This window comes from Equus quagga, chromosome 5 (genome assembly GCF_021613505.1).
Source record: "Equus quagga isolate Etosha38 chromosome 5, UCLA_HA_Equagga_1.0, whole genome shotgun sequence".
Taxonomy (NCBI): Eukaryota; Metazoa; Chordata; class Mammalia; order Perissodactyla; family Equidae; genus Equus; species Equus quagga.
In genome coordinates this window covers 41185817-41198329 of record NC_060271.1, presented here as the reverse complement: position 1 = coordinate 41198329, position 12513 = coordinate 41185817, and the positions used below count along the sequence as shown (strand labels likewise).

At 43.1% G+C, this 12513-nt stretch overlaps 1 protein-coding gene across 5 annotated transcripts in view; it reads left to right on the top strand.

The window, feature by feature from the left end:
* UBE4B (ubiquitination factor E4B) overlaps positions 1–4721 on the top strand; it is a 122278-nt gene extending 117557 nt beyond the window's left edge. For all 5 annotated transcript variants that reach the window (XM_046661000.1, XM_046660998.1, XM_046660997.1 and 2 more), the window contains 3 exons: positions 2118–2292; positions 2877–3023; positions 3355–4721. In XM_046661000.1, coding sequence (XP_046516956.1) covers positions 2118–2292; positions 2877–3023; positions 3355–3416 — 384 coding nt within the window. In that variant the 3' untranslated portion in view covers positions 3417–4721. The remainder of the gene's footprint in view (positions 1–2117; positions 2293–2876; positions 3024–3354) is intronic.
* The last annotated feature ends 7792 nt before the right edge of the window (positions 4722–12513 follow it).

Here is a 12513-nt window from a genome sequence, read left to right as displayed (position 1 = left end):
GTACTCCCACCAGCAATGTACAAGGGTCCCATTTCTCCACGTCCTCGCCAGCGCTTGTTATTTTCTGTTTTGTTTTTTCTTTTTAAATAGCCACCCCAGTGGGAGTAAAGCGGTGTCCACGGTGATGGGATTTTGATTTGCATTTCCCCAGTGGCAAATACTGTTGAACACCTCTTTGTGCGCTTGTTGGCCATTTGTGCATCTTCTTTGGGGAAATGTCTATTCAAGTCCTTTGCCCATTTTTTTAAATTAGCTTGTGTTTTTTGTTGAGTTATAAGAGTTCTTTACATATTCTAGATACTACACCTTTCTCAGATAAGTGATTTGCAGATATTTTTATGTTTAACTTTGTAACCACTCTTTCAGATCCTTGAAGTCAGGAACGTCTTTGCTTCTCCTCTGACCCGCCCACACCAAACTTGAAGCAGCCGCTCAGTAATACGTATTTGTTCGATGCATCGATACTGTTCTTTGAGGCTGAATGCCACGTCCCCTTTTCGTAGGAACTTTTTGATTTCCGATAATGCTCCCACTGCACTGCTCTGTCTTAGAAGTTGACTTACAAGCACAAGTCAGTTGGTTAAAAGTCATCTTTTGAGAAATAGAGTAGGTGATGTTTTATGAAGATGACAAGTGGGCTAGGAATGGCTCCTTGTTACAAAGAGAAGTTCAAGGTGAAATCTTCTCAGTAGTGTCTATAGCAATGCCCAAGGTTCAGTAATTCCCAGTGCATTTTTGCCCCTCTAACATCTTACTGTCATCTTTTGGTCATTTATCCCCTGTGCCCTTTCCCAAAGGGATGGAGACTACCACTTACCTGGCTCATAATAAGTAGGCACCAAATAAAGTATTTGTTGAATTAATGTAGTAATTTAGTTTCAAAAAACTATAAGCAAGGCTCTCTGCACTTTCCAGGGTTGTAAAGATGGCTTTAGGATTGTCGCTGCTGGGCCCTGTCCTCTGTCTTCCCCTCAGCGGCATGGGTGTAATAAGGGTTGTGGGAGTGTGTGGAGAGAGAAGGTAAGCATGTGCACTCATGTAGAAGCTGAAGGTAAAAAAGGAAAGAAGAAAGATTGAGGAATTTCAATCCAGCATTCTCAGAGAAGACCAGGATTGAGATGAATTCAGCCTAAAGATGTTAGTGTGAATCTTTGTGTGGAAGTAACAGGTCCCAGGTTACGGTCCTGTCCTTCAGAGGCTCAGATTTGATCATTCCCCTCCTAGGTTTGCATCATTGTCTCTGCTTTGACAAGTGGCCAGTGTTCTTCCCATAAATGCAAAATATGATAGACTTTGATGTTGTTACCCCCATTTTACACTTCAGGAAACGGGCTCGGGAGAGTTAGGGATTTCCTGAGACCACACAGCAGGTAGATGGTAAAGCCAGAACTCAAGTCAAGGTTCATCTGTCCTCTACACCCTCCCTCCTACTTTTGTAGCCATAAATCGCTTCTGCTCCTGTCAGCAGAGCACCCGACATTTAATAGTGTGGAACATCTTAAAGATTGACAGTGAATGGGAGAAAGCTCCTATTGATTATGAACTATATTGGCTTGTTTTCACCCAGCTCCTCTCATACACTGCTAGGACACAGTGCCTTGCAAGGACTGAAATAGACTACATTTCCTTCTCTCTTGTTTTTTCCCCCTTGCTTTTTCTCCCCAAATCCCCCCCAGTACATAGTTGTTTATTCTAGTTGTGGCGTGTGGGATGACGCCTCAGCGTGGCCTGATGAGCAGTGCCATGTCTGCGCCCAGGATCCAAACTGGTGAGACCCTGGGCCTCCGAAGTGGAGCATGTGAACTTAACCACTCGGCCATGGGGCCGGCCCCTCCTCTTTTTAATTCAATTTTAATAGAAATGCATTTTTGCCGTAAAATAATTCAAAACTTTAAAAATTCCCATCGTTTGTCTCAATCCTGAAGCCGTCCCCAGAATAAAGTAATGACATTGTACAGTTTGATGTGTGTTATCCCAGTCTTTATGTAGTTATAGCCATGTAAAAGTATTTTTATATACATAAAAAAAAAAACCAAATCATACTTTGGATATTTTCTGCGGCTTGCGTTTTTCCACTTAAAATATGTTTGTCTTACATTGTCTTTCCTCATTTGCAGAGATCTTACAGCAAAGAGTTGTTTGAAGAAGTTATTTCGAAGATGCGGAAAGCAGGCATCAAATCAACGATAGCAATAGAGAAGTTTAAACTTCTTGCTGAGAAAGTGGAGGAGATAGTGGCCAAGAACGCGCGCGCAGAGATCGACTACAGTGACGCTCCAGACGAGTTCAGAGGCAAGTAGGCCCTCTTTTCCATGCTGAATTCTTTGATTTGAGTTAACTTGAAGTATGTGACATTAAAAGAGGATATTCTGTGCTTTTCATTTTTTTAATATAGTTACTTTTTGAGACACTGTCTGAAATTTCGTTTGCCTACTTTTAGTTCATATGGTAAATTAAAAGGGAAAAGTCCTTAGCCTCATTTTAAGCCAGATAATAACCCTGAAGATTCTAAGGTCAGCCTTGCCTTTGCAAGTGGGGATTTGAATTTTCAAAGAATTCTGAGAAGTCCCGGCATGAAGGATTCTAGCCTGCAGTCCTAGCTGCAGAGCCCTGAGGGCCTGCGGCTTTGTCTGTCCTGCTCTCTTTTTTCTGTATTCTTTCCTCCCAGCGGTAGCTGACAAAAGGGTACTTTCCCCTCTACAAAAGGCAGTGTCTGTGCCTTTATCTGACGCTCATATCCTTCTAAACTTGGGGGCGCCGTAGGGGCCATTTGATTGCTGTTCCTATGGATGTATTTTTCACTGATAGGAGGGGCTTTGTTTTGTGTTCTTTTTCAGTTGTGGGCTCTATTGTTAGAGTTTGCTTTGTCTCTTTAGACCCTCTGATGGACACCCTGATGACTGACCCAGTGCGGCTGCCCTCCGGCACCATCATGGACCGCTCCATCATCCTGCGACACTTGCTGAACTCCCCCACGGACCCCTTCAATCGACAGACGCTGACGGAGAGCATGCTGGAACCAGGTAGAGGAGGGCGAAGCTTGAGTTGCAGCGCCTACGTCAGTACCAAGCAGTGGAACCAAAATCGTGTAGCAGAGACGGATCAGAGGGGGACATTTCTCAAGTCCAGAAACTGCATGGTTTATGACATTTAATAGAAAAGACACAAACCACTCTTTGCTCTTCTCCATTATAGAAGTCTAGGCCTTCCTTTCCACGTCCTGTTTCTTCTTCCATCTTCAGTTTAAGGAGGGAATGAATGGCCTTTTCTTTCCATTTATGCAGAACTACAAGCATCATCTCTCCCAAGAGCCCTCCCATCTGGGGCATTAATCCTCTCCTTTTCTTTTCTCAGTGCCCGAACTGAAAGAACAGATTCATGCCTGGATGAGAGAGAAGCAGAACAGTGATCATTAAACCGTGCCCCTAGCCCGCCCCCTGCCAGAAGCAGCCGAGGCCGGCGAGGAAGCAGATGCAGCGTCAGTGGTGAGAATGCTGTTCCAGCGTTGGAGGCCAGATGCGGCCGTGTACCCCGAGAGCCCCCCGGAGGGACCAAACGGCGGAGATCTGCAAGGACGTGAATGCGAAGAAGAGCCCACTTCCTGTACATATATTTAAGTGACAAACTTGGTCAAAAGCTTGAGGGACACATTTTATGATTACTTGTGTAAGAAAGCACGTCCTTCATACGTCACAATTTGGGGCTTTTGCAACAGAAGTCTTAGTAATTGATGACGAGTGGGTCTGGGCAGCATCCCCTTCATCTTTTTTTTTTCCCTAAATCCAGTATCCGTTGATTTGATTGTGATTAGAGAACCTTGGACATTTTGCTGCTAAAGAATCTTTTTCCCGCCCTCTCTCTTCCTGACCCTACTTGCACTGCTGTGGATTTTTTTAAGAGAAGCAAAAACAAAAATAAACTCCTTTCCCTGGCCCCTCCAACATATATTCTGTGAGATAACTGTGCCTGCGACGAAGTGTTAATCCTGGGATCGTATTTTTATATCATATTCACATATTTGTTTTTTTAATTGGTGTTAGATGACATGATTAATAAAAAAGGCAAGATATTTTCAGAATTTGAATTTCAGTTTTTTATTTTTTTTTTCTTTTGAAATGTCCCTTTAAAATTTTTTTATTCTAAACAAAATGAAGAGAATCCTGTTGCTCTGGTCCTTGTAATAGGCCCTCTGTTAGGAATCTGAGGAGCGACGGCAGCAAAGGAGGTGTTGAAGCACGTCAGGATTTACGTGACTTAGGGTTTTGGCGGGGAGGGGGGTTGGTGTTTCTAATGCCACGTGACAGTTCGGAGCCTTTCCAGTTGTCCTATGAAGGTAAATAAATTCCTCAACCCTTGGGTCTGTGAGTTCGAGGCAGGGGTCATTTGTATGACGTGTCCTTTGGGGCTTGGCCTTACCAAAGCAAAAAAGGGGTGCAAGAAATGTGGAAGTATGTCTGCTTGTAAAAACACACACAAACACACCCACACACACGCACGCAAACATGAGACGTTTTGTATTACTGCTCCCTACTTAACATACTTGAATTCTTGAATTTCCTTTGGGGTAAAAAAGGATTTGAAACCATAAAGTGTTTTGAAGAAATTAAGTCTACAAAAACATACTTTCCTTTTCTTTTCCTTTTTTCCCCCTCCACAGACCATGTCCTCTGTTCAATTCCTAACGCAAACTACAATAAATGGTGATGCACATTCGGAAGGAATCTTCTTTGAGTCTCTTCTTTTTGTGGAAAACAAAGGGGTGGGTAAAGAACAAGAGCCCAATGAATTTGCCTATGCTGGATTATCTTTTCTGGGACCAGTTAGGAGCTGCGATTTTTGCAATAAAACTTTCGTATTTGTGTCCGTCTTGATGCTCCATTTGGTTCTCATTTCACTGTTTGCTTGTTTGAGGGGGTTAAGCTTGGTCGCATTCAGTTTCTTCCATTCTCAAATTGTTGCCCTTTCTCAAATATCTTTTCCCTGACCTTTAAAATTCTTACTCAAGTCCACCCCATTTCATCAGCATTTTCTTAGGCACTGTAGTTTACAAAACCGTACCTACCAGCTCATGAAATAATAATAGCGAGCACTTATACAGCATTTCCTTTGTGCCACACACTGCCGAGGCCTTTACATTTATGGCTTCATCCTCTGAGAAGACGATACTGTTATCTTTGTTTTTTTAAACAGGTGAGGGTATGGGTTGTGGAGAGGTTAGGTGACTTGCCCAAGGTCACCTGGTCAGTTAGTGGAAGAATAGGTGTCCAGGCTCCAGAGCCCATGCCCTTAGCCACCACAGCTACTACTTATCTTGAGCACATTTGTAAACTCTTTTTTTTTTTTTTTTTTTTGGTGAGGAAGATTGGCTCTAAGCTAACATCTGTGCTAATCTTCCTCCATTTTTTGTATGCAGGCTGCTACCACAGCATGGCTTGACAAGCAGTGCATATGTCCCCACCTGGGATACAAACCCACAAACCGCGGGCTGCCAAAGTGGAATGCATAAACTCAACCACTATGTCACTGGGCCAGCCCCTGTACTACACCACTTTTTTTCCCAAAAAAATATACTGTATTCTTTGTAACAAAAGTTTTAGACAATAAACAAACAAAAAAAGAAAATGAAAATCACCTGCAATCCCACCATGCAGATAATTCTGTTAATTTACTAAGTTTGTATATGTATATGCCTATGAAATTACGATGTTTTGGGGCTAGTTTTATCTGTATATCCATCTCATGAATGTGTATTGCTTGCTCTCCAACCAGATTATAAACTGTTCACAGGCACAGATTCTGTCGTATTATCTGCATGCCCCGTGTGTCCCCATGCATGTAATAGGATGCTGCTTTATCCCTTCACGTGCAGTCGTCGGTTTGCGTACTCAGAGTTCGGAGCTCTCAGGGACCTTGTGTGGGCAGGGTGGGCAGGGTGGGCAGGGCGTGTCTCCTGCCTGTACTGTCTCTAGGGGGAAGATGTTTCATGTTTCTGTTTTTAGAGTCTCAGGGTTACTGTTTTATAGAAATTGTGATTGCCTTCAATCTGTTAATTGTAAGTATTAAAATAAATTCCAAAATATTTTAAAAGTAGGTCTTGGATACAAGGGAGATGGTCAAATAGGAAAGAGGATCTGGAGACCAGACGCACAGAAGAGAAATGATCCTTTCGAGAAAGATGATTAAAATAACTTCTTACTCGTTTTGTGACTCACTTGTGTGGGGTTTTTTTTTTTTTTTTTTTTTTTTTTTCCTTTTTAAAGATTTTATTTTTTCCTTTTTCTCCCCAAAGCCCCCTGGTACATAGTTGTGTATTCTTCGTTGTGGGTTCTTCTAGTTGTGGCATGTGGGACGCTGCCTCAGCGTGGTCTGACGAGCAGTGCCATGTCCGCGCCCAGGATTCGAACCAACGAAACACTGGGCCGCCTGCAGCAGAGCGCGCGAACTTAACCACTCGGCCACGGGGCCAGCCCCTTGTGTGGGTTTTTTAAAGGAGTGGATAAAATACCTTTTGAAAAAAATAGCTGAGCAGATTATTTTGTTCAGGTTTTATAACCTTTGAGTTTGGTACATAAAATAGTGAATTTCAGTGTCTTTGTTGGGAGTGCTGAGGGGCCATAAATAGGCCCCATCTGACTAGGTAAGTTTTTGGTTGAAGGAAACACCCACAGTGGCCTGTCAGCTTGACGTTGGTGTCAGCTAGCGTTGGCCTGAAGGGAGCCCCCCTTGGTTGTAGATAATTTGCATTTCATGAGCATATTCTGTGTGCCAGCCACTCTTCTGTGTAGTAATTCGTTTAACCTCAACAACTGTATGAAGGAGGTCATGCAGTGCAACTGGCGTGCAAATCTAGGCCATATGGGCTTCAGAGTGAGACCCCTTCACCAATCCTGCTGTGTGGCAGTATTCCAGAATGGTCCGAGTTCAGAATGCCCGAGGAGATGAAGACACAGGATGGCACTCTGGAAAGGGCTTTGGGGCTTTGGCCTTGGTGTCAGCTCTAGACTGAGCCCTCATTTTATTTTTTAGTTTTTTATGAGGAAGATTGGCCCTGGGCTAGCATATGTTGACAATCTTCCTCTTTTTGCTTGAGGAAGATTGTTACTGAGCTAACATCCGTGCCAATCTTCCTTTACTTTGTGTGTGGGATGCCGCCACAGCATGGCTTGACGAGCAGTGCATAGGTCCGAGCCCAGGATCCAAATCCACGAACCCTGGGCCACCGAAGCAAAACGTGCGAACTTAACCCCTACGCCACTGGGCCAGCCCCTCAACCTTCATTATAAATGGGTAAATAACTTCAGTCTCGTGGCTTTCCTTACTAGCCCCTCACTGTTGACCCCCAAATTGGTATCTCCAGCCCAGACCTTTCTCCTGCACCGCAGACACCAGATGTCAGATGTCTAAAAGGCCCTCAGAATGAAGATACCCAAGTTAATTCCTTATTCTTCACCCTAAAATTGCTCCTCCTGGTCTCCCCATCACAGTAAATGGCAACTCCATCCTTCCAAGTCACTCAGCCAAAAACTTTGGAGTCATCTTTGACTCCTCTTTTGCACTCTTCCTATCCAGTCTGTCCACAAATTTCTCAGCTCTACCTACGAAGTGTACCCAGAATTGAACCACTTCTCTCACTAGGTCCACTGCTGTTACTGGTCTGAGTCGTTGTTAGCAGCCTTCTGGCTTATTGCAATAGCATCATAACTGGGTCTCCCTGTTTCTCCTTTGTTCTCCTTTCTCAAAACAGCAGCTGGAACCATCTTGTTAAAACTTAACTAAGATCATGTCACTTTCATGCTCAAAACCTTCCAATGGCTTTTCAATCCCCTCAGAATAAAAGAAGTCTTTACAATTGCCTAGAAGGCAATATGTTCCCACCCCATTATCTCTCTGACCTCATGTCCTACACCTTCCCCTTTCTCCAACTCCTGCACCATCCTTGCCTCATTGCCCTCCTTGAACTGTAGGCACGCTCTGCACCCTTGCTAGGGTCCTTGTCTTGCTACTCCCTCTACATGGAGTCCTCTTACCACAGATAACCGCATGGATCACTCACTCCCTTATTTGCTTTAGGTCTTTACCAAATACTACCTCCGTGAGTCCACAGTATTTAAAAATGGTAACTCATTCATCCACCTTTAAAATTGTAACTCATTCACCCACCTTTGCTGTTTCTTGCTATTCCCTTTCTTTGCATTTGCTCCTTAACATTTATCATTATCTAACAGACTATATTATTTACTTTTTTATAGTCTATTTCCCCCACAAAATAGTGTACCCCATGAGGGCAGAGATTTTAGTCCGTTCTGTCTCCCTACCATCTAGAAGACTGCCTGCCTGGCACAGAATAAATCTCAATATAGTTGTTGAGTGAATTCTCTCTTCACATATTTGTTTGCCATTCCAGTGGTATCAGTTAACTATTGCTGCATAACCAAATCACCCCCAAATTTAGTGGCTTGATACAGTAACAGTGATTTTATCTCCCACAGTTCTGGAGGTTCCAAAAGCAAGCATCCAAGAGGACCAGACAGAGGCTGCATCGTCTTCTACAATCTAGACTTTGGAAGTCACAGAGTACCACTTCTGCCTCAGTCACAACCCACCTGGATTTAATGGGAAGGAATGTGGAACCCTGTAAGAAGAGCATCTGGGAAGGGACATACTGTTCTGGCCATCTTGCAAAATGAGATCTGCCACATTCCGCCTCTGGCAACAGTTTACCACCTTTCTATATACAAAATATATTCAACCTTTCCCCCAAGACTCCCAAATTTCATTCCACTATGGCGTCAGCTTGAAGTCCAGCGTCTCGTGATCCAAATCAAGACGAGGTGCAGATGAGGCTCCTTAGAGGTGATTCTTTGGGTGTGGTCCCTTGAATGCCATTCTTTTGCATCTAAAGATCTGTGAACTAAAGACACAAGTTATCTACACACACACACACACACACCCCATAAAATGATGAGACAGGCATAGAAAAAACATTCTAGATGCTCCTGTTCAAGAAGTTGGAAAATGAGCACACACAGGAGTCACTGGGCCATAGTAATTCCGAAATCCAGCTCGGCCCGCATGGCCAGTTCCCTGTTCAGGGGTCAACCCTACAGCCTGGAAATTGTTCACCAAGGCACTTAGTTGCACCCTCTGAGCTCCTGGTTTTTGCTTCTGAATCTTTTCTTCCTTTTTGCATAAGAAAACTGAATTGCAACTAACTACCCTTCCTGGTTTGTTTTCTGTTAATAAAAAGAGGTTAGGCTCGAAAGTCTCTTTTTATGTTGTGCTTTGTCCCTTTTCATTTAAGCTGGTGATACTCTCCTCAGAACAATTCTCTTAAAATTTTGTCAGTTTTCTGTGAATCCTCTTGGGGTTTACTCTATTAGACGAAAGCCACAACCACAAATCTCTTTGAGATAAACTCCTTTCTATTTGAGGTTTCCTGTGAAACCCTTAAATCTTTCTGAGATCTTAACAAAAGTTTTCACCGTCACGTTATTGGCCTCATCTTTAGATGTTTTCCTGACAGTGCTCTGTATGTGATTTCTGCCCAGAAGCCATTTTTCCATAGGCACTGAGAAGAAGCCAAGTGACATGTTCATTATCCTGCCTTGAAATCTCTGACCTAGATCACTGAGTTCACTAGCTGCTTTTCTTCTTTTCCACGCTGCCACACACGACAGTGTTGCCAAAATTTCCACCACTGCATAACAAGGGTCCCCTTTCCTTCAGCTTCCAACAGCAGTTACTCACTTACCTTTAAAGCCTCTTTGATGTCCTTTAGGCCTCATGAACAGTCTTCTCAATGCGCTTCTGTCTTCTGCCTGCCATTCAGTCCCAAAGCCAACGCCACGTGTTTTAGGCTCTGTTACAACCACACTCACTTCCAGGACCTAAATCTTGCTGCTAAACAGACCACTCAAATTTAATGGCTTAAAACAGCATCTATTTTTTTTTTTTTTATCGTCTATCATTGTTCTGGGCTGAACTGAGCTCAGCAAGACAGTTCTCACTCAGCGACTCTCGTGCAGTTACAATCATATGGTGGCTGAGGCTGGAGTCATCTTAAAGGCTTCCTCACTCACATCTGGCTGTCAGCTGGGACCTCAGCTGGGGCTTTTGGCTGGAACACCTACACACGGCCTCTCCAGGGCTTTTTGGTTTCCATATACAGCATGGCGACCAGGTTCTAAGAGCTAGCACCCCAAGAGAGCTAGGCAGAAGCTGGTCTTTTATGACCTGGCAGCCTCCAAAGTCATATGGTATCACTTCTGCTGCAGTCACAGGCCTGCCCAGGTTCAAAGCAGAGAGAACATAGACCCCACTTCTCAATGGCAGGAATGTCAATGTCACCTTTTTATTTTTTATTTTTTTGAGGAAGATTGGCTCTGAGCTAACATCTGTCACCAATCCTCCTCTTTTTTCTGAGGAAGACTGGCCCTGAGCTAACATCTGTGCCCATCTTCCTCTACTTTATATGTGGGACGCCTGCCACAGCATGGCTGGATACGCGGTGCATAGGTCTGCACCTGGGATCCAAACCAGCGAACCCTGGGCCACCAAAGCGGAATGTGCGAACTTAACTGCTGTGCCACTGGGCACTGGGCCCCTGTCAATGTCACATTTTTAAGAGTAGCATGTGGATGTGAGCTATTGTTGCAGCCATCTTAGAAAATATAATCAGCCACACAGATTTCTCCCTTCTGTAAATTGTCTATCCTTATCTATTTGTTTCCTTGCCCCTTTTCTTGCTGTTTTGTAGGCATCCTTTTGTATTTTCAGAACTTATTCCCTAGTGAGTTTAGATGTTGGGAATATCTTCTTCCAATCTGCTATCTCTATGACTTCTCTGTTGTGATCTCCTTTTTTTCTCATAGAGATTCTAAATTTTGGTATTGCTATATATATCTCTATATTTTTATACATGGATTTTTTTTATTGAGGTAAAATTCACACAACATGCAATTAACCATTTTATTGTGTACAATTCAGTGGTATTTAGTGTATTAACAGTGTTGTGCAATGACCAGCTCTTTCTAGTTTCAAAACTATAGATGTATTTTCAGGGCTTTAAATTTTTTTATTTAATCTTTTAAATGGAAAATATGTACACACAGTTTCAAACACAAGAGATACCAAAGAATATTGAGAGAAAGGACCGCCTCTTTCTTCCCACCCCTGTCCTCCAGCCTCCCAAGACCCCTCCACTGTTACCAGTTTTCTTTTTCAACAGAAATAGTAGTTGTACACCATCTGCACCTTGCTTTTTTCACATAAAATATATCTTGGAATCCATTATTTTCTTCCAGCAGCACATAAATTCTATCATTACCCTGTCACCTATTGATAACACTTTGGTTGCAATCTGGGTTACCTCAAAGAGTGCCACAGTGAACAACCTTGTAAATATGTTATTTTGTATGTGTGCAAATATACCCCAAGATGAATTCCTAGCAGTGGAATCGGAGGCTCAAGGAGTATATACAAATTCAAGTTTGCCACATATTGCCCAATCGCCCTTCACTGGGATTTTCCTGCTTACTTTCTCGCCATCAATGTATGAGAAATTCTTTTGAGGGGGTGATCAGGGAAGGGCTCTCTGAAAAAGTATCGTTTAAACTTAAGAAAGTAATGGAGAGAGGCCTGCAAAGATCTATGGGAAGAGTAGTCCAGGCAGTGGAAACAGCAAATGCAGCAGCTCCAGCGGAAGTCCTCCTGAGAGGTTTAAGGAGTAACAAGGAGGCCAATGTGCTGGGGGGAGTGAGCAAGGCCGTGAGTAGTAGGAGACGACGTTAGAGAAATTGAGAGGTGTGGAGAGATGATGGCTACGCACAGTAGGCCATTGTAAAGATTGTGCTTTTACCTTGAATGAGAGCAGTTGCTATTGGAAGGTGTGAACAGAAGAGTGACATTATTCGACATTCATTTAATGTTATCAACTCTGGCTACTATAGAAGCAGACTGAAAGTGGGCGGTTAGCAGTGGAGACACGGAAATGAGGAGGCCAGCTGGAAAGCTGGTACAGCAATTTAAGGGAGTAGTGGAAGTTTAGACCAGGGCAGTGGGAGCAGGGGTGGTGAAGCATGGAGACGCTTTGCTGATTGACTAGATGTGGAGAAGGAAGGAAAGAAAGGGATTAAATTTGGCCCCAAAAATTTTTGGCTTGACTGACGTGAGAGAAGGAGTTGCCGTTTACTGACACAGAGAACACTGAAAGAAGAGGAACTCGGGGGTAAGGGAATTCAGCTGCTTCATTTTGTTCATTTTAAATTGAAGATGACTTTCATCATCCAAGTGGCCAAGTCAAATAGATAATTGGACATTTGGGCCTGGAGTTCATGGCAGAGGTCTAGATTAGAGAGATTAATTTGAGAATCATCCTTATACATTACAAATGCTACATTATCTTATCTGGGAGCATAGTAAATACTTTTTATTTTGTTTGCCCTTTTTTTTTTTTTTAACAGATGATAAAGTTTATTTATGAATTAGGCACAATAAGAGATTAACAACAATAAC